This window comes from Herpailurus yagouaroundi, unplaced genomic scaffold, assembly GCF_014898765.1.
Source record: "Herpailurus yagouaroundi ecotype Mexico unplaced genomic scaffold, PumYag 182, whole genome shotgun sequence".
Classification (NCBI taxonomy): Eukaryota; Metazoa; Chordata; class Mammalia; order Carnivora; family Felidae; genus Herpailurus; species Herpailurus yagouaroundi.
Window position 1 is genome coordinate 25860293 of NW_024412413.1, and position 22034 is coordinate 25882326.

Here is a 22034-nt window from a genome sequence, read left to right on the forward strand (position 1 = left end):
TTACTAACCATGAAATCATGACCTGAGCCAAAATTAAGAGTCAGACTCTTAACTGACTGAACCACCAAGGTGCTCCAAGAAACAGTTGTGTAAATTGTAGTTAGATCCCCAACTATTTCACAGAAATTTGTTAAATAAAAAAATGCAGCCATACTGTTTTGATGACAGGAGCTATCCTATTTATCTAACCATCATTTATAATGTTTGCCTATTATGTGTGATCACCAGTTTCCAAGAGGATCTCTGGTGGTCATTTAAAAATATTTATATGGAAACATATAATTCAAGTATGATTGCTGTGAATACATTTCTCCTGCCCCAGTCTCAGGAAGAACACTTTATTTCCTGAATACCCTTAACAGTTGGAAACACACTCCTTTACTTTCTCCTCTACTCCCTTGGCAGCGATACAGGGGGAGAAGCAAGAGTTCTCCACTGTGGGAAATGCCTGAATCCCACCCATAGAGTGAGGCTGAGTCCCAGTGTAGGGATTTTGCTCTGGCAGCTTCCGGGCTATTGATGAAAGCTTGCAATACACTTCTTGAGGCTTGTCCTCACTGATATACCCGGGGTGCTATTCCTTTAACGTTTCTTTTATGTGAAAGCACATAAAAGTCTCTTATTAAAAAAAAAAAAAAGTCTTCTTTGATATAGAATTATACTTTTTTTTTTTTTTTTAAGGTTGTGTTTATTTCCTCACATCTTTATAAATGTTGATCTTTCCACCCAGGTCGTCACCGATGGGTTATATATACAACTGAAATGAATGGCAAGAACACGTTTTGGGATGTGGATGGAAGCATGGTCCCCCCTGAATGGTAAGCTAAGTCAACATGTTATTTTATTTGGCTTGGCAATATTTGTTTCATTACACAAATATTTATTGAATATCTGTTTGTAAAACAGTCAGTGATCTGAAAGTGTCTGTCCTAGTTACGGTGACTGTGTAACAAATAACCCTAAAACTTAGGGTCTTAAAACAACAAGCATTTATTTCTCAGTTCTTATGGGTCAGGAGTTTAGGCAAGTCATAGACTAGCTTATCTTGGCTCTAGAATGTCAGGTCAAAGACTCAAAGGCTGGATACCAGAATCATCTGAAGACTTGTTCATTCGGTATCTGGCAGCGGGTGCTGGATGTCACCAGGGAGCACAGCTGGGGCTTTGGGCTGGTACACCCTCCGGTGGCCTGCACTGCTTCAGGCAAGTGCTCTAAGAGAAAGCACCAGGCAGAAAGCCATGTGGCCTTAACTGACTTAGTCTTGGAAATTATCCTGTATTGTTTCTGCATTCCGTTGGTTGAGGCAATTTGAAAACTCTGCCCAAGCTTAATGAAAGAGAACATAAACCCTGTGTCTTAATGGAGGCATGTCAACATCACATTACACGTTGGCGTATATGATGGTGTGGCTGTCTTTGGGGAAAAACAGTATGCCACATTATCACGTGGCTATGGGTGAAGGGAAAAGCAAAACGAATTCTGACTCTGAATATTTGGCAATTGGACTTTAAGCAAGTTCCTTAACCTCTCTGGGGCTTAGTTTTTTCATCTGTAAAATGAGAGCCCTCAAATTCCTTAGGTCTCTAAAAAGTAATTTTATAATATATCTGTTTTGAAATGAAATTCTAAATGGTCTTACGTGGATTATCAAATTTTGTGTAAAATATTTCAAAGCAAAGTACTCCTATCTGTTTCATAGATTGCTAAAATAATACCACTTGTTTGATACATAATTAAACTCTAGGTATCTGTTATAGTTTGTCTAGAAAATTTCACCAGAAAACTAGGTATTAGGTTACCTGTGACATTTTATTTAATTGAACTTGATCATCAGAAACTGCTTGAGGCTCTGTTGTGTAGGAACTGGAATAATCTCAGGGGTATTCATAAAGACTCGATTAGAAATCCAGGCATATAACATAAGTTAATGAAATACAGTGTGAGACAGTAGGGAGTAGTGGGGACTGTAAAGGACTGAAAAGCACACATCCCATCAAAGAAGGCAGCAGTGCTATTCATCACTCCCTGGTTCCATTAGCTGAGAGTTTGGTCAACAGTTTCTAGATAGGATTTTTCAAGAGAAAGTGGAAATGTGTATTTCAATGGTGAGATTTCTTGTTTTTTAAATGTTAGTTTAAAATATTTGTCACTCTAAATACGGCACTATCCAGTAGAACTTTTCATGATCATAGAAATATTATATGTTTGTGTTGTCCAATAAGGTAGCCACTAGTCACATCTGGCCCAGGACACTGTGAAATTTAGCTAATGTGACCGAATTAAAGTTTTTATTTTATTTAAATTAAATAGGCTACTTGATTGAACAGAACGGGTTTTTAAGAGTATATTGTGAACTACTGAAACCAGTACTGCACTGTGTTGTTAACTAACTTGAATTTAAGTAAATTTTAAAAATATATATATTGTGAATTAAGCACATATATCACATTTCACCTACAACTAGTTCTCAGCTTCTACTACTTGGACAAATTAGGAGCATTGACCTATATCAGTGATGTAGTTTGAAGGCCACGATGCAGACATACCTAGTTTCATTATGCTTTGCTTTACTGTGCTGCACAAATCAGAGAAGTTTTTTACAAATTGAAGGTTTGAGGCAACCCTGCCATGAACAAGTCTGTCGGCGCCATTTTTCCAACACCATATGCTCACATTGTGTCTGTGTATCACATTTTGGTAATTCTCACAATATTTCAAACTTTTCATTGTTGTATGTTTGTTATGGTGACCCGTAATCAAGTGATCTTTGAGCTTACTGTTGTAATTCTTTTGGGGTGCCATGAACCACACCTATATAAGATGGTGAACTTAATAAATGTTACGTTCAGACTGCTCCACCAACTGGCCATTCCCCTGTCTTCCTCTCCCCAGGCCTCCCTGTTCCCTGAAACACAATATTGAAATTAGGCCAATCAATAACCCTTCAAAGGCCTTTGAGTGTTCAAGAGAAAGGAGGAGTTGCACATCTGTCACTTTATTACATGTGCTGCTGAAGTGAGCACACATCTGTCACTTTAAATCAAAAGCTAAAAGTGATAAAGCTTAGTGAGGAAGGCATGTTGAAAGCCAAGATAGGCTGAATGCTAGGCCTCTTGTGTCAGTTAGCCACATTGTGAATGCAAAAGAAAAGTTCTTGAAGGAAGTTAAAAGTGCTACTCCAGTGAACACAAGAATGATGAGAAAGTGAAACAGCCTTATTGCTGATACGGAGAAAGTTTTTGTGTTCTGGACAGAAGATCAAACCAACCACAGCATTTCCTAAGCCAAAGCTTAGTCTAGAGCAAATCCCTACCTCTTCAATTCTGTGAAGGCTGAGAGGTGAGGAAGCTGCAAAAGAAAAGTGAAGCTAGCAGAGTTTGGTTCATAAAGTTTAAGGAAAGACACTGTTTCCATAACATAAGAGTGCAAGGTAAAGCAGCAAGTGCTGATATGAAAGTTGCAGCAAGTTATTCAGAAGATCTAGCGAAGATAATTAGTGAAGGCTACACTAAACAACAGATTTTCAATGTAGACGAAACAGCACTCTATTGGAAGAAGATGCCATCTAGGACTTTCATAGCTAGAGAAAAGCCCGTGCCTGGCTTCAGAGCTTCAAAGGACAGGCTGACTCTCTTGTTAGGGGCTAATGCAGCCAGTGATTTTCAGTTGAGGCCTATATTCATTCACTGTTCAGAAAATCCCATGGCCCTTAAGAGTTATGCTAAATCTTATGCTCTACCAATGGAACAACAAAGCCTGAGTGACCACACATCTGTTTATAGCATGGCTTACTGGATATTTTAAGCCTGCTGTTGGGACCTACTGCTCAGAAAAAAAGATTCCTTTCAAAATATTAGTGTTCATTGTCAATGCACCTGGTTACCCAGCAGCTGTGATGGAGATGTACAGTGAGATTCATGTTTCATACCTGCTAACACAATATCTTTAGCCCACAGATGAAGGAGTAATTTTGATTTTCAAGTATTATTTAAGAGAGACCTTGCATAAGGCTATAGCTGCCTCTGCTGGATCTGGGCAAAGTAAATGGAAAATCCTCTCAAAAGGATTCAATCATTCTAGATGCCATTAAAAACATTTGTGATTTCATGGGAAGAGGTCAAAATACCGTCATTAACAGGAGTTTAGAAGAAGTTGATTCCAACCCATTGATCATGGATGATTTTGAGGGGTTTATCACTTCAGTGGATAAAGTAATTATGGAAGTAAATATAGAAATTGCAAGAGAACGAGAAGTGGAGCCTGAAGACGTGACTGAATTGTTGCAGTTTTATGATCAAACTTGAATGGATGAGGAGTTCCTTCTCATGGGTGAGCAAAGAAAGTGGTTCGTTGATCTAGAATCTACTGGCAGAGATACTGTGAAGATTGTTGAAATGACAAAGGATTTAGAATATAACATAAACTTAGTTGATACGGTAGTGGCAGGCTTGAGAGGATTGACTCCAATTTTGAAAGAAGTTTTACTGTGGGTAAAGGCTATCAAATAGCATTACATGGCTACAGAGAAATCCTTAATGAGAAGGAAGAGTGGATCAGTGTGATAAACTTCATTGTTGTCTTATTTTAAGAAATCGCCACTGTCACCCCACCACTCTGGTCAGTCAGCAGCCATCAACTTCAAGGCAAGAACCCTCCATGAGCCAAAAAATTAAAAACTCCCTAAAAGCTCAGATGGTGCTTAGTATTTTCAGCAAGCAATAAAGTATTTTTTAATCAAGGCGTATGTTGTAGGGTTTTTTTAGATATACTGCTGTTGTACACTTAATAGACTATAGTGTAGTATAAACATAACTTTTATATGCACTGGAAAACAAAAATTCGTTTGACTTGTTTTATTGCAATATTTACTTTATTGTGTTAGTTTGGAACCAAGCCTGCAATATCTCCAAGGTATGCTTGTAATGAATTGTCTTTATACTCATTGGCTCTGATTGTGAGAAAGCAGCAGTGATATTACATGTTACCATAGCATATCATTCTTTTATTTTTTTATTTTATTTTTTTTTCAACGTTTTTTATTTATTTTTGGGACAGAGAGAGACAGAGCATGAACGGGGGAGGGGCAGAGAGAGAGGGAGACACAGAATCGGAAACAGGCTCCAGGCTCTGAGCCATCAGCCCAGAGCCTGACGCGGGGCTCAAACTCACGGACCGCGAGATCGTGACCTGGCTGAAGTCGGACGCTTAACCGACTGCGCCACCCAGGCGCCCCAGCGTATCATTCTTTTAAGATCCAAGGGACTGTGATTTTAGATCGAGAGCTGTCTACTTTCACTGAGGGGCATTTTATATGTTAGGGGCACTATTTGAGACCCAGGACTCAAAAGTGGAATTTGGCTTTAGGAGGTAAGGTGTCCAGGTTATTTGTTTGGTTGATTGTTTCGGGGTGGAATTGGTCCTAGGAGGATGCAGAAGACCTGTGGGCTATCTCTTTCAGATCTCAGATAGATTGAGATCTATTTCCTTCAAAGCACTCATCTTTACTCAGCGCTCATGGTCTATATTTTGGGAGAATATGAGGGGAGGTGCGGGAGGGAACTGATTTAAATTATGTGATGAAACATATTTGAAATGATAACGTGGTAAAAACTATGAAAAGATAAAAGTACTATTCTGCCAAGCAAGTTCTTTTATATGATCTGAGATCACATGAAAAAGAGGTAGAAAGCTGTAGAAGATAACATCATTCCAGCAGGTGCCTGAGGATAATTGAGGATATAAAGCTGAATTTCTTTGTGGAGAGCAGCCTCCTAATGGCTGAGTACCTTTGATGACCCTTGTTTATAAGGGAAGCTTAAACGCTTATGATGTAGGGAGAAGTGTTGTCGGACAAGTTTAGCTGTTTGTTTCTCAAGAAGACCCCCTCTTTGCTAAGTGTAATACATTGTGGAATTCTAAATTTGTGGAGTCTTACCTTTGATTTGATCCATGAGTAAATTTGTAGTTGGGTTGATTGATTTTTTTTTTTTTAATTTTTAATGTTTGTTTATTTTTGAAAGAGAAATAGCGCAAGCAGGGGAGGGGCAGAAAGAGAGGGGGACAGAGGATCTGAAGCAGGCTCTATGCTGACAGCAGAGAGCCCAATGTGGGCTCTCACCAACCATGAGATCATGACCTGAGCCAAAGTTGGAGCCTAACTGACTGAGCCTCCCAGGTGCCCCGATTCAGTTTTAATTAGAGAGACAGGTATTATATACAAAGTAGCGAATAGCAAACAGTTTATCATTGTTATTCAAATAACTATTTTTGTTTGTTTGGTTTTTAATGTTTACTTATTTTTGAGAGAGAGAGAGAGAGAGTGTGAGCAGGGGAGAGGCAGAAAGAATGGGAGACACAGACTCCAAATCAGGCTCCACGCTCTGAGCTATCAGCACAGAGCCTGACCCGAGGCTTGAACTTACAAACCGTGAGGTCATGACCTGAGCTGCATTTGGATACTCAACCAACGGAGCCACCCAGGCGACCTTCAAATAACTATTGCATGCCTACCAGATGCCTAGAACTGTTATAGACACTGGGAATACAATAGTAAATAATGAGAGTTCTTGCTCTCATTGAATGGAGACAGAAGAACAAATGTTTCTATATTTTAGGTAATGGTAAATGCAAGAAAGATAATATGAAGTTGGCATTCATAAAAGGATAAAGAGTAATGGAGTGGCTGTCTTCTCTGGAAGTTAGAAAAGGCTTCCTTGAGGAAATGACATTTGAAGAGGGGAGGGAGCAAACCAGGGAAGGGGACAAAGAGCTCCAGGCAGTAGAAACCACAGTGCAAAAGCCTGTCTGTTGAGATATATTTGCATGTATTCAAAGAACAGCAGTGTGGCCAGTTTGGCTGGAATGGAATGACTGCAGGGAAGATTTTAGGTAACTAGGAGAAATAGCTAGGGCCTGGATCATGTAGATGTGGTAAGCCATGCTTTTTTGCCTTTTTTTCCCTAAATTTCTTTGAAAGTCACTGGAAGGTAAAGTAGGATGTGATCTGTTTTATAATTTTTTTTTTAATTGGGAACAATCCTAAACTTCCTGAAGAGTTGGAAGTATATGAATCATTTCAAAGTAAGTTCCCAAAGGATGTCCTGAATACTCCAGTGTGTAATTCCTACAAACAAGGATATTCTCCTATGTAACCACAATTTGCCCGTCAAAGTCGGGAAATTAAGAGTCATATCATCTTCAGATCCCATTTAGTTTTCATCAGTTGTGCCAACAAATGTCTTTTATAGCCAGAGGGTCTAATTGTGCATTTCATGTGGATCTCATTTCTCTCTAGTCTCTTTAACACTGGATTTGTTCCTTTGCTTTTCCTTAATTTTCATGACCTTCACACTTCTCAAAGTTACAGGCCAGTTATTATTTTTTTAATGTTTTTATTTATTTTTGAAGGAGAGAGAGAGAGACAGAGCATGAGTGGGGGAGAAGCAGAGAGAGAGGGAGACACAGAATCCGAAGCAGGCTCTAGGCTCTGAGCTGTCAGCACAAAGCCCGATGCAGGGCTGGAATTTACGAACCCTGAGATTGTGACCTGAGCTGAAGTTGGACGCTTAACCAACTGAGCCACCCAGGCGCCCCTACAGGCCAGTTATATTGTAGAAAGTCCTTCAGTGTGGGTTTGTCAAGTGTTTTCTCATGACTAGATTCAGATTATGTCTTTGGCAGAAATTTCACAGAAGCAGTGTCCCATTAGGTGGCACCCTATTTTGATTAGTCCTATTACTGATGATATCTTCTCACTTGAATAGGGTATATCTGCGAAGTTTCTCCTTTCTAAAGTTTTCCCTTTGCAATTAATTAGCATTTTGTGTAGAGGAACTTTGAAGTTATTTAAGTTTCCCATTACTCATCAAACTTTCAGTCTACTCGTTTATTGTATCAGTATGAACTCCTGTTATAATCAATGAGTTATAATTCATTACTATGCTTGTTCCATTTGCTTATTTATTTACTGACTTGACTTATTTTCCTGCTCTTCTTCGCCTATATCACTTATCGCCCTACCCCCATACTCTCTGGCAACCATCAGTTTGTTCTCTGTATTTATGGGTCCATTTCTGCTTTTTGTTTGTTTTGTTTTTTGTATGTTTTGTATATTTTAGTTCCTTATATGTGAAATCATATGGTATTTGTCTTTTCTAGTCTGACTTATTTTGCTGAACATAATACCCTCTGGGTCCGTCCCATCTGTTGTCACAGATGGTAAGATCACATTCCTTTTTTTACGACCAAGTAATATTCTACTGCATTTGTACACCACATCTTTTTTATCCATTCATCTTTGGATGGGCACTTGAATTGCTTTCATGTCTTGGCTATTGTAAATGATGCTGCACTTAACGTAGGGGTACATATATCTTTTTCAATTAGTGTTTTTGTTTTTGTTGGGTGAGTATCCAGTAGTGGAATTACTGGATCATATGGTAATTTAATTTTTAATTTTTTGAGGAAGCTCCATACCGTTTTCCACTGTAGTTGTACCAATTTTATTTCTACCAACAGTGCACAAGAGTCCTTTTTCTCCATATCCTTGCTAACACTTGTTATTTCTCATCTTTTTGTTGCTAGCCATTCTGACAGCTCTAAGATGATATCTCATTTGGTTTTGATTTGCATTTTCCTGATGATTAATGATGTTGGGCATCTTTTTGTGTGTCTGTTGACCATTTTATTTTATTTTTGAGAGAGAGAGAGAGACAAAGCATGAGTGGGGAAGGAGCAGAGAAAGGGAGACTCAGAATCCGAAGCAGGCTCTAGGCTCTGAGCTGTCAACACAGAGCCTGACACAGGGCTGAAACCCATAACCGGGTGATCGTGACCTGAGCCGAAGTCAGACACTTAACCGACTGAGCCACCCAAGAGCCCCCTGTGATTTACATTTTTAAAGCATCTGTGTCATTGCCGTGAAGAATGAGGAAGGGGGGGCAGTGTTGGAGCAGGCTGATTGCTGAACTAACGTGCTAGTGCTGCGAGTTGTGAGTTTGGGGACTGTACCAGTTATCCATTACTGTGTTAACAGATTATCTTAAATTTAGCTTAAAACAATAAACAGTATCTCTCATGATTTCTGTGGGTAAGGAATTGAATGCAACTTAGCTAGATGCCTCTGGTTTAGGGTCTTTCACGAAGCTGCACTCGAGATATCGTTTGAGGCTGCAGTCACCTCCATAGCCAAATTCATTCACGTGGCTGCAGACAGACTTCAGAGATTTGCTTCCGCGCTCACTCATGTGGGCCTCTCCACAAGGCCATCTCTTGTGGCAGCTGGCTTCTTAAGAGCAAGTGAAGAGAACACCTGAGATGGAAGCCACAGTCGTGTGCGTGTGTGCGTGTGTATTTTTCCTTTTTTTTTTTTTTTTTGGAAGTATAGTTAACATGGTGTTACATTAAGCCAGTCTTTTAAAACCTAATCTCAGAAGTAACATCCTACACTTAATGCTGCGTTCTTTTTATTAGAAATGAGTCAGTAAATACAGCCCATACTCATGGAAAGTGGATGAAAGTGGGGGAAAAAAACCTCAGTTTCTTTCTTCCCTAGTAGGGAAAAACTCTTCCCTGCTGTGTGTTTCTCTTGTGAGTCTCCTTTACATACCAGACACTTCACTTCCGATACTTCTGGTTACCAAATGTGTAGGGATTTCCCCCCCCCCCCCCCAACAACAAGAAAGTCTCTGACAGCAGCTGGGTGTCCTACAGTTTAACTCATTTTTGACACTGTCTATCTGGAGATAGTGTCAGATCCCACAACAGGTAAGGTTTCAGTCCCACAAGACTGCCCCCTCTACCTCTTCCTCTAATGCCACTCACAAGCCCAGTGCTTCTGAGCAGCCAGCTATAGATTGGTCAGGAGGTTAGGGGGTGAAGCTGAAAATTCCAAGCTTTTGATCATGGCTTGGTCTTCCTGGTGACTACCCTCATCCAGGACCATCTTGAAGCCTATCTAGAGTCACCTCATTAGAACAAGAGATGCTCCTACTGCTCTTATTACTCAGGAATTTATGAGAGTGTTGGGAGCCCTGTGTCAGGGTCAGATCAAAGACAGATATTAAGGGGCACCTGGCTGGCTCAGTCGGTGGAATGTGTGATTCTTGATTTCAGGGTCGTGGGTTCCAGCCCCATGTTAGGTGTGGAGATTACTTAAAAAATAAAATCTTTAAAAAAATATTTTTTTAATATTTATGTTTGAGAGAGAGAGCATGTGCAAGGCAGAGGGGCAGGGGCAGAGAGAGGGAGACAAAGCATCCAAAGTGGGCCCTATGCTGACAGCAGAGAGCCTGATGCAAAGCTCGAACTCACAAACAGAGAGGTCATGACCTGAACCGAAGTCAGACACTTAACCAACTGAGCCACCCAAGCGCCAAAAAAATAAAATATTAAAAAAAAAAAAGACAAATATTAAAACAATAGATGCTCCTAGTGTTATCATTAGGAAGTTACAAAAGTCTCAGGAGCTTTGTGCCAGGAGTGGGGTACAGAGACCAGTATATATATTTTCTGTTATCCATAGAGGATTACACAAGGGTATGTATACTCAGAGGCTGTGGTCACGGAGGCCATCCTAGAGACTGCCTACCGCAGGGGTATATTTTGAAGTAAAATGGAGGATTTGCTGATGGAGTGAATTTTGAGAGAAAAAAGTCAAGGATGACTTCAAGATTTTTGGCCTGAACTACTGGTGGTAACTGAGGTGAGGAAGATCGGGTAGGGTGGGGGAAGCAGAACTGGAAGGGGTAATGAAGAATTCTACTTTGTCTATGTTAAGTAGGAGATGCCTATTAGAAAACCAAGTGGGAATGGTGGGTAGACAGTTAAACACTAGTCTTTAGGTCAGGATAGAGGTTGGTGATGGAGATAGAACTTCATTGTCATTTTACCTAGTGTAGTATACAATGGAACTTAGTGAATTGTAGGTAAAAGGGTTAAGTGAATCTGATCTTCAGTTAAATGCCTAGCTTTGTTTCCCTGGAAACCAGATTTGATTGTAGCAACTACAGGAGTCCCCTCTTATCCACGGTTTTGCTTTCCATGGTTTCAGTCACCCCCTGGTCACCCATGGTTTAGAAGCAGGTGATCTCCTGATGTGTGGTCAGAAGGTCAGTAGTAGCCTAACACTATGTCACAATGCCTGCGTCATTTACTGCACTTCCTCTCATCAGAAAAGTGTTTTATCATCTCACATCACAAGAGGAAGGGTGAGAATGGTACAATAATATTTTGAGAGGAGGGAACTATATTCACATAACTTACTATATTACAGTTCTATTTTACTATTAGTTATTGTTGTTAGTCTCTTACTGTGACTAATTTATAAATTAATCTTTATCCCAGGTGTGTAAATGTAGGAAAAAGCATAGTATTTATAAGGGTTGGTACTATCCACAGTTTCAGGCATGCACTGGGGATCTTAGAACTTAACCCCTGCAAACAAGGAGGGGGACTACTATATACTGCTAGACAAAATTGATCCTTGATTGGTACATTGCATCTGGATGAGAGCAATTATAAATGCCTGGTGAGTTAGCTGTTTGAGCTTCCTTGTGTATTGCTGCTCTTAGATCTGGGATGTCCCTTGTGAGAATGGGAATCCTGAAGCTGCGCCTGTGGAGTTGTTGTTATTAGAGGTGTTAGTTTTTGTAGAGCATGAAGCCTTTAAGTCAGGGCAGCTCCTGCACCTGATGTGGCTCTCCTCTCACTTGAGCCTAGGGAGTCCAAGAAAATGGGTCCTGAACAGCAGGGTGAGCAGCTGTCACCTGCACGAACTATCGCAAAGTCTCCCAATGAGAGGAACACCTGATATTGCCTACGGGGTGAGCTGTAGTTCTGTCCTCTTTCTGAGACGTCTGGTGCTGGAGATGGCCTGTGGTAGTATATGAGTCTGTAGGGTAGCTGCATAATCTCAACTAGAGAAGGATTCCCTCCTGAAGTGTCAAGTGTTTATCCTAGAAACAGGGAATTTCTTCAGTGAACTTCCGTGGTTCACATACTGTTCCCTAATCTAGTGGGAACATTAGAAATCTTGTGGGAAAAAGAGTTCACTTTATCTCATCGCAAGGCCTTCATTTCTTTCACTGTCAGCAGCTAGTGACGCTGTAGGGTCTACCAGTAGATAAACAAAAGGTGTATGTGCTGATGTGAATGTCTGGATGGGCAGTGGAGCTCCATGTACCTTGAAAATAAAAAACTGAATGCCTAGAACCTAGCACAGTACTCAGCTTACAAATCACTTATTCAACAAATGTTAAGCATCCCAGTATGTATCATGCACTGATAGATTTACACATTCACAGTGGTAAACAAAATAGATGGTCCTTGCTATCTTGGAGTTGATAGTCATTTAATGAATGCTAGCTGGTAGACTGTACTATAATTGAATGTCTGTTATTTTTTCTTTGTTACAGTACTTTTATTTTCTTAAAAAAATCTTTTAATGTTTATTCATTTTTGAGAGAGAGAGAGACAGAAGAGCATGAGCAGGGGAGCGACAGAGAGAGAGGGAGACACAGAATTTGAAGCAGGCTCCCAGCTCTGAGCTGTCAGCACAGAGCCCAATGCAGGGCTTGAAAACCCACGAACCGTGAGATCATGACCTGAGCTGAAGTTGGATGCTCAACCGATTGAGCCACCCAGGTGCCCCTTATAATACGTTTATTTTCTTATGTAAGTTCTATTCTCTTATAGAATCAGCAGTGAGATTTTAATTTCTTTTTCAGGAGTTTATATGAGCTTAACGTGACTGAACAGAATACTCAAAGTATTTCAGTAGATCACAAATAGTCTTTTATGCCATTATACTCTTACACCATTTTGATTATCCTTAATTTTATCTCTATAGCCACCAGCTATACAGTAATGCACCAAAGTCTTTATTTCCTTCCTTCTTCCTTCCTCCCTTCCATCCTTCCTTCATTTCCTTCCTTCCTTACTATTTTGAGACAGAGAAAATCTTAAGCAGCTTCCACACTCAGCACGGAGCCATGGGGCTTGATCCCATGACCCTGAGATCGTGACCTGAGCTGAAATCAAGTGTGGAACACTCAACTGACTGAGCACCAGGCGCCCCCTTTATTTTCATTTTTATGCTTGTTAGCTTTTGCATAGAATTAGTGACAGATTGGGGTGCCTGGGTGGCTCAGTTGGTTGGGTGACTGACTTCTGCTCAGGTCACGATCTCACAGTTTGTGAGTTTGAGCCCCACATCGGGCTCTGTGCTGACAGCCCAGAACCTGGAGCCTATTTTAGATCTGTGTCTCCCCCTCTCTGTACCCCTCCCCTGCTCATGCTGTGTGTCTCTCTGTCTCTCAATAATAAATAAACGTTAAAAAAAATTAAAAACAAAAGAATTAGGGACAGATAAACCAAGAAAGTAGTTAGTATCTGTATAAAATTTGACAAAGGAAAATGTTGAGAGTAAAATGGTGGAAAATTTGGGCTCTTTTATGCGTAATAGTATAAAATTACTGTTTCTACTTCTATCAAGAGTTTTTTTGAAGTGTTGGAACCCTGAAATCCTTTAAATCAAGTTAAACAAATATGGCTTACCTAGATTTTTCTCTACTATGTGTATACTTTTTTCCCCACTTGGTGGCACCTTCTGTTCATTTCTAAGTAACATCTTTTCTCCCTCAATATAGTACAGCCAGTCTCTCCTTGTATATTGATTTTTCTTATTAAGATTAATGGTTAAATTACTGAAGTAATACAATAAATACACTATTTTCCAAATAATAGTGTATGTTGAAAATTTCCTATTTTTAACAGAAAATTATTTTTGCCTTGAAGATTTTTCCATAGCCATAGCGTAATTAACACCTGTTTTTACTCTTGTGAGGATCCCTTTTCCTTGTGGTCAGCTTTTTTTCAGTTAGCATATGATGTTCTAGATGCCTTTGTAGAAAGAATAGGGTGCAAGTTAGGGAGACTGAGCATGATAGGAATCAAAGTTGCTTCATAGGTTTAGGTTTGAGAGGTTGGATGGTGTCACCATTCACTGGGATGGGAAGACTGGGAGAAGAGTAGGATGGGGAGTGGAGGATTGCGGTCACATTCTCTTTGGATATAGTAAATTTGAGATACCTATCAGAAATCCAAGAGAATAGATGTGTCAGGTGACCAGCTGGTATATAAATCTGGAGTTTAGGACAGAGGTTGAGCTGGCAAAGAAAAATGAGAAGTACCTAGCAAGGTAAGAGGGAAGGCAAGAGAGACTAGTGTTTCAACAAAGATGAGAAGGCTAGCTGAATTGATTGATGCTGAGAGATTCCTTGAGATAAGTAAGGACAGAGAAGCATCCATTTGATTTGGCAGTATGAAGTTCATGGAGTCTAAATGGAATCTGTTCTTAAGAATGTGAGAGACCAGAAAAGTTTAAAGAATCTGGCAGGGGCCAGGGATAATCTACATAACCCCTGAGAGACAACTGTCGACATTTGGCATATTTCCTTTAGTCCTTTTAAATAATGTTTTATGTCATTGTTGTGTCCATAATCATATTCAGTTTTTTTTCTCTTAATATTATAAGCAAATTTCCAGGTTATTAAAACAATCAGTACAATTACTGTTAATTTTTTTCTAATTATAAAAATGTGTAATTGTTATAGAAAACTTGGAAAACCCAGAGATACATGCAGTGGAAATAAAAATAAACTCCTTGGCCTAGAAATAAACACTGTTAACATTTATTTTTTTTTCATTTTCTTTTTTTTTTTTAATGTTTGTTTATTTTTGACAGAGAGAGATACAGAGCATGAACGGGGGAGGGGCAGAGAGAGAGGGAGACACAGAATCCAAAGCAGGCTCCAGGCTCTGAGCTGTCAGCACAGAGCTCAACACAGGGCTCGAACCCATGAGCCATGAGATCATGACCTGAGCTGAAGTCAGACGTTTAACTCACTGAGCCACCCAGGCACCCCTGAGGATCTGCATTTAAAGAGAAGGAATGTTTCAAATGGATCACAGTGTGGAGAACAGATTACGATTTGTTGATCATGCCCTCTTTAGAAGAAGGTTTGTGATTATAAATAACTATATATAGATATGTGTGTGTAACAGTATTTTGTTTGCTGGCCTCCTTTTCTCACTTAATAAATCACAAACATTTTCCCCATTTCACTAAATATTCTGCTTGTCAGTTTGAGATTTTTAGCGTCTAAGGGGCTTTTGATTATATATCTAATCATATAAAGATTAATGGAAATTTGGATTTAAAATGAATATACTGTTTATTACAGCTGCAATCTATTATCATTTTTTATTTTAGTTCCAGTATTGTTAGCATACGGTGAACTGTTAGTTTCAGGGGTGTAGTGATTCCTCCCTGCACCAGCCTGTGCTCATCACAAATGCACTCCTTAATCCTCATCACCTGTTCAACACATCCCCCGACCAACTCCCCTCTGGTAACCATCTGATTGTTCCCTGTAATTAAGAGTTACAGCTGCAATTTTTAAAACCTACTTGTTCTTCAGCCTTGAGGTCCAATTTATAAATAGGATAACAAGATTAGTAAATTGAACATTTTTGCATAAAAATAAAGAACAATTATTTTCTCTTGTTTGATAAACTCAAATGGAAAGGATTAAAATCTCCTAAACAATTATCTCCTTTTTCCAGTTTAGTTAATTACATTCCTTTCAACATTTTAGGTCACAATTATAAATGTAGGATATATATTTTTTCAATATCTTCAAATGCCCAACATAGGTAGATGAACAGACCTATCAAGCAAAATGTTCTTAAGCCCTTAAATGACTCATGTTTAATCACGCTAGAAACTTAAGGGTTGTCCTCACAGGTCTTTTTTCTCTAATATCCAGTCAATCAGCAGGTTCCATGTGATTACTTTCTGAATATGTCCCACATCTGATCACTACTTCTGTCATTATTACCCTGGTCCAAACCACAGTTAACTCTTGCTGGAAACTTCTACCACAACCTTCCAACTGGTCTGATTACATTCTTGCAGCGCACTAGTATTCTCCACATACTCAGTGATTGGAGTGGTTATTTTACAAATCTCTGCTCAGAACTCTACATTAGTTTCCTGTCATGATGACAGTGAAAACCCCAACTCCTTACAAGGCCTTGTGTGCTGTTGGCCCTGCCAGGCTCTGCATACACTGTCCTGTTCACTGCCCTGCCAACTCTTGACGTAGCCACTTTGTCCTCACTTTCCTTTGAATGGTGAGCATACCCACCTCAGTCACTCTGTACCACCTGTTTTCCCAGATCCAACATGGGTCACACCTTTACCTTATACAAGTGCGTCCTCTGGTGGCTCCTCAGTCTACCCTATCCAGAAGAGCCCTTTCCTTTCACACTGTGTCCTCTTCCCCTGCTCTAGTGTTTTCCTTGGTAGCACTTATCTCTGCCTGGTGTTTTGTTATAGAGTATTTAATTTATTGTTTCCCCAACTACCATGCTTCTTGATCATAGCAACTTTGTTCACTGCTGTGTCGCTAATGCCTAAAATGGTGTTTAACACATAGTGGATGCTCAATAAATATTTGTTGAATGAGGGGTGCCTGGCTGGCTCATTCGGTTAAGTGTTCGACTTTGGCTCAGGTCATGATCTCACAGTTTGTGGGTTCAAGCCCCGCGTCAGGCTCTGTGCTGACATCTCAGATGCTGGAGCCTGGTTGAAATTCTGTGTCTCCTTCTTTCTCTGCTCCTCCCCTGCCGGCACTGTCTGTCTCTCTCTGTCTCCCAAAAATAAATAAAAACATTTCAAGAATTTAAAAAAAAATTGTTGAATGAATGTAGATATACTGTCTTACTTGAAACAACCTTTGGTTTTTTTTGGTTTTTTTTGTTTGTTTGTTTTTTTTAAAGTACACTTCACACCCAGCGCAGAGCCCAATGCAGGGCTTGAACTCATGACCCTGTTATCAAGACCTGAGCTGCGATCAAGGGTTGGACACTTAACCAGCTGAGCCACCCAGACGCCCCTAATTTTGTAATTTGAATACAGTAATTGTCTTTGCTTCTTCTAGTTGATCCAGAAATGCTACCTCTGTCACTTCTTTTACAACTTGTATTTGAATTTGAAGGTAGATTTACATATGAATTCTATTCTGACTTTAACCTGTCTTTGCATGAGCCTGCAGGTGATTAGGGGAGAGGCAGAGATAAAGGGAGAGAGAATCCCAAGCAGGCTGTTGCACTGTAAATGTGGAGCCTGATGCAGGGCTCGAACTCACAAACCATGAGATCATGATCTGAGCCAAAAATCAAGAGACAGACACTTAACCAACTGAGCCACCCAGGTGCCCCAACCTGTCCTTTCTAATACCTTTTCCCACTGAATCATTTGTTTTGTTATAGTCTTTTAAAAATATTCCCCTGAATAAGGTGCCAGCTATCAGCAGCAGAGGATGTCTTCCTTTGGGTACATCTGCTTAATCCAGCCTCTTTCGGGTCAGGGGTGTTGTGTAAAATACTACTTGACCTGAACCAAAATGAGTGTTACTCAGTACACTATGCTGCGAGATTCTTTTCAAAACAGATCCTTCCTAGTGTTTTATTTTCTGCTCCAGAAAATCAGAATATTAAGCCACTGTGCTCTAAGAACTGCAGACTGCCTGCTTAGGTAGATTTTCCTGTGTTACAGAATATTACTCTATAACATTTCTCTGTCAAAGTGTATTAATTATATGCAGAAGACAAGATTTTGATTTTTTTTTTCCAACGTTTTTTATTTATTTTTGGGACAGAGAGAAACAGAGCATGAACGGGGGAGGGGCAGAGAGAGAGGGAGATACATCATCGGAAATGGGCTCCAAGCTCCGAGCCATCAGCCCAGAGCCTGACGCGGGGCTCGAACTCACGGACCGCGAGATCATGACCTGGCTGAAGTCGGATGCTTAACCGACTGTGCCACCCAGGCGCCCCAAGATTTTGATTTTTAAAGTTCAGCTTTTGTTGAATACATTTCACTTACTATTCAGTGCTTCATTTAAGGTCAGTTCTCACTTTTTTTTAATTTAATTTATTTTTTTAATTTACATCCAAGTTATCATATAGTGCAACAATGATTTCAGGAATAGATTCCTTAATGCCACTTACCCATTTAGCCCATCCCCCTCCCACAACCCCTCCAATAACCCTCTGTTTGTTCTCAGTAGTTAAGACTCTCTTATGTTTTGTACCCCTCCCTGTTTTTATATTATTTTTGCCTCCCTTCCCTTATGTTCATCTGTTTTGTATCTTAAAGTCCTCATATGAGTGAAGTCATATGATATTTATCTTTCTCTAATTTTGCTTAGCGTAATACCCTCTAGTTCCATCCACATAGTTAGTTGCAAATGGCAAGATTTCATTCTTTTTGATTGCCGAATAATACTCCATTGTGTGTGTGTGTGTGTGTGTGTGTGTGTGTGTGTGTGTGTGTGTATACCACATCTTCTTTATCCATTCATCCATCGATGGACATTTGGGCTCTTCCCATACTTTGGCTATTGTTGACAGTGCTGCTATAAACATTGGGGTGCATGTGTCCCTTAGAAACAGCATACCTGTGTCCCTTGGATAAATACCTAGTAGTGCAATTGCTGGGTCATAGGGTAGTTCTATTTTTAATTGTTTGAGGAACCTCCGTACTGTTTTCCAGAGGGGCTGAACCAGCTTGCATTCCCACCACCAATGCAAAAGAGATCTTTCTCCGCATCTTCGCCAACATCTGTCATTGCCTGAGTTGTTAATGTCAGCCCTTCTGACAGGTGTGAGGTGGTATCTCATTGTGTTTTTGATTTGTATTTCCCTGGTGATGAGTGATGTGGAGCATTTTTCATGTGTCGGTTGGCCATCTGGATGTTTTTGGAGAAGTGTCTATTCATGTCTTTTGCCCATTTCTTCACTGGATTATTTGTGTTTTGGGTGTTGAGCTGGATAAGTTCTTTATAGATTTTAGATACTAAGCCTTTATCTGATATATCGTTTGCAACTATCTTCTCCCATTCCGTCGGTTGCCTTTTAGTTTTGCTGATTGTTTCCTTCACTGTGCAGAAGCTTTTTATTTTGATGAGGTCCCAGTACTTCATTTTTGCTTTTGTTTCCCTTGCCTCCGGAGACGTGTTGAGTAAGAAGTTGCTGTGGCCAAGATCAAAGAGGTTTTTGCCTGCTTTCTCCTTGAGGATTTTGATGGCTTCCTGTCTTACATTGAGGTCTTTCATCCATTTTGAGTTTATTTTTGTGTATGGTGTAAGAAAGTGGCCCAGATTCATTTTTCTGTATGTTGCTGTCCAGTTTTCCCAGCATCACTTGCTGAATGGACTGTCTTTTTCCATTGGATATTCTTTCCTGCTTTGTCAAAGATTAGTTGGCCATACATTTGTGGGTCCATTTCTGAGTTCTCTATTCTGTTCCAATGATCTGAGTGTCTGTTTTTGTGCCAGTTATATACCATCTTGATGATTACAGCTTTGTAGTATAGCTTGAATTATGGGATTGTGATGCCTCCTGCTTTGGTTTTGTTTTTCAAGATTGCTTTGACTATTTGGGGTCTTTTCTGGTTCCATACAAATTTTAGGATTGTTCTAGCTCTCTGAAGAATGCTGGTGTTATTTTGATAGGGATTGCATTGAATATGTAAATCGCTTTGGGTAGTATCAACATTTAACAATATTTGTTCTTCCTATCCAGGAGCATGGAATCTTTTTTCCATTTTTTTGTGTCTTATTCAATTTCTTTCATAAGCTTTCAGTAGTTTTCAGTGTATAGATTTTTCACCTTCCTGGTTTTATTTATTCCTAGGGATTTTATGGTTTTTGGTGATTCTAACATTTTTCAAAGATGGGTTGTTGGCAATTTTCATAGCTGGAAATAAGGAAATAAACTACCTATTAGTCTTGGGGCAGAAGGAACTGCTCTTAATTTCAGTTTCCAGAATAAATCTTTATTGTGTTCAAAGGTTGTCAGTGTATATAGTACATGCTAGAGATAGTCTCTATCTCTATCTCACCACGAAACGTGAGATCATAACCTGAGCTGAAGTTGGATGTTTAATCGACCGAGCCACCCAAGTGCCCCTAGATTGAGTGATTTTTTAACAAAAGAAATGGTGGCTTAAGTGGTATGAAATGGAGTTAGATTAGAAATGGACAGGACCTATTTATGGTCTCAAAGTAAAAGACAAATGACTTGGGGAAGATTTTAAAACTGCCTATAATTGGTCTGAATTAGAAGAAGGATTTTTCTTTTTAATAGCTTAATTTCTTCTTATAAAGTAGTACATGTTCATTATAGGAAATTCAGAAAGTAACAAAGGAAACAAAAATAACCTATTATCCTATCACACAGACAAACCATTCACACAGACAAATCACTGTTAACATTTTGACATATTTTTTAAAGTATTTATTTTGAGAGACAGAGTGAGTGAGCATGAATGGGGGAGGGGCAAAGAGAGAGAGGGAAAGAGAGAATCCCAAGCAGGCTCCACATTGTCAGCACAGAGCCTGACACAGGGTTCAAGCTCATGAACCATGAGATCATGACCTGAGTTGAAATCAAGAGTTGGAGCTTAACCGACTGAGCCACCCAGGCATCTCAACATTTTGATATATATTCTTCTGATCTCTTTTTCTATTCATACAAATCCTTTTGTTTTTGTTTTTAATGTTAAGTAGGCCTTTTGAAGAGGTAGCCTGGGTTTAAATTCTAGCTCTACTACCTTGGGCAAGTTTTTAATAATGTACCCCAGTTTCCTCATTTATTAAATTGGGATAATAATATCTATCTCATAGAGTTGTTATAAGGATTAAAGGAGTTAATATTTGTAAAGTATTTAGAGGGGCACCTGGGTGGCTCAGTTGGTTGAGCGGCCGACTTTGGCTCAGGTCATGATCTCACAGTCCGTGAATTCGGGCCCCACATCAGGCTCTGTGCTGACAGCTCAGAACCTGGAGCCTGTTTCAGATTCTATGTCTCCCTCTCTCTGACCCTCCCCTGTTCATCATCTGTCTCTCCCTGTCTCAAAAATAAATAAAACGTTAAAAAAAATTTTTTTTTAAAAAGTACTTAGAATGGTATCCATGACTTATAAATGCTATGTAAATACTGTTAAATAAATTAAGTGAATAATCTGCCATTTAAACTTAACATATGGTGAACATTTTCTCAAAGTCATAAAATATTCTCTGTAATACAATTTTTAATGATGTTTTAGTCTTTTGTCATGTATATGTCATGAATTATTTAAAAAAAAATTTTTTTTTTATGTTTATTCATTTTTGAAAGACAGAGACAGAGCACAAGTAGGGGTGGGGCTGAGAGAGAGGGGGATACCGAATCCGAAGCAGGCTCCAGGCTCTGAGCTGTCAGCACAGAACCCGATGCAAGGCTCGAACTCAGGAACTGTGAGATTGTGACCTGAGCCGAAGTCGGATGCTCAACTGACTGAGCCACCCAGGCACCCCTATGTCATGAATTATTTAAGTATTCCGTTTCATTCTTGGTTTTATTCTTTCCATTTTTTTCACTAATATAAATAAAGCTGTGGTCAGTGACCTTGTTCTTAAACATTTACCCACATGTCTCCATTTCCTTAAGGCACATTTCTGTGGGTAAAATTGTTGCATCCATGAATGAACATGTTTTGAAAGTGTTCGGTACTTCTTGCCAAATTGCCCTCGATTTATATTCTTAGTGTATATACATTCAGTTGTATGTGAGTGTTAGTCTCTATAATTTCATCAGTGTTGGGTATTACTACTTTTTAAAATCTTTGCCAGTTCAGCAAATAAAAATATAACTATATCTGACTTTATTTTGCATTGCCTTGATTGAGCTTTTTGTGTTTGCCATTTTTACTTTTTTCTTTTATGATTCATCCTTTAATGGCTTTCGTCCATTTTTCCTGTGGACATTTGACTTTTTCTTTCTGATTTGTAATGATAGGTGAACTACTTTTCTGTATATGACAAATATTTCCCCATTTGTTTTATCCTTTAATCTTGTTTGATGTAGACATTTCAGTTTTTATGTAGTAGAATTAACACTCTTTCTTTATGCCTTTTTGCTTTTAA

The 22034-nt window shown here is 39.4% G+C and overlaps 1 protein-coding gene across 1 annotated transcript in view; it reads left to right on the top strand.

Moving 5' to 3' along the window:
* The window catches only part of NDUFA12 (NADH:ubiquinone oxidoreductase subunit A12), a 29035-nt gene that overhangs the window by 3725 nt on the left and 3276 nt on the right, over positions 1 to 22034 (top strand). The window contains exon 3 of the mRNA XM_040491207.1: positions 731 to 818. Within this exon, the coding sequence (XP_040347141.1) occupies positions 731 to 818 (88 nt within the window). The remainder of the gene's footprint in view (positions 1 to 730; positions 819 to 22034) is intronic.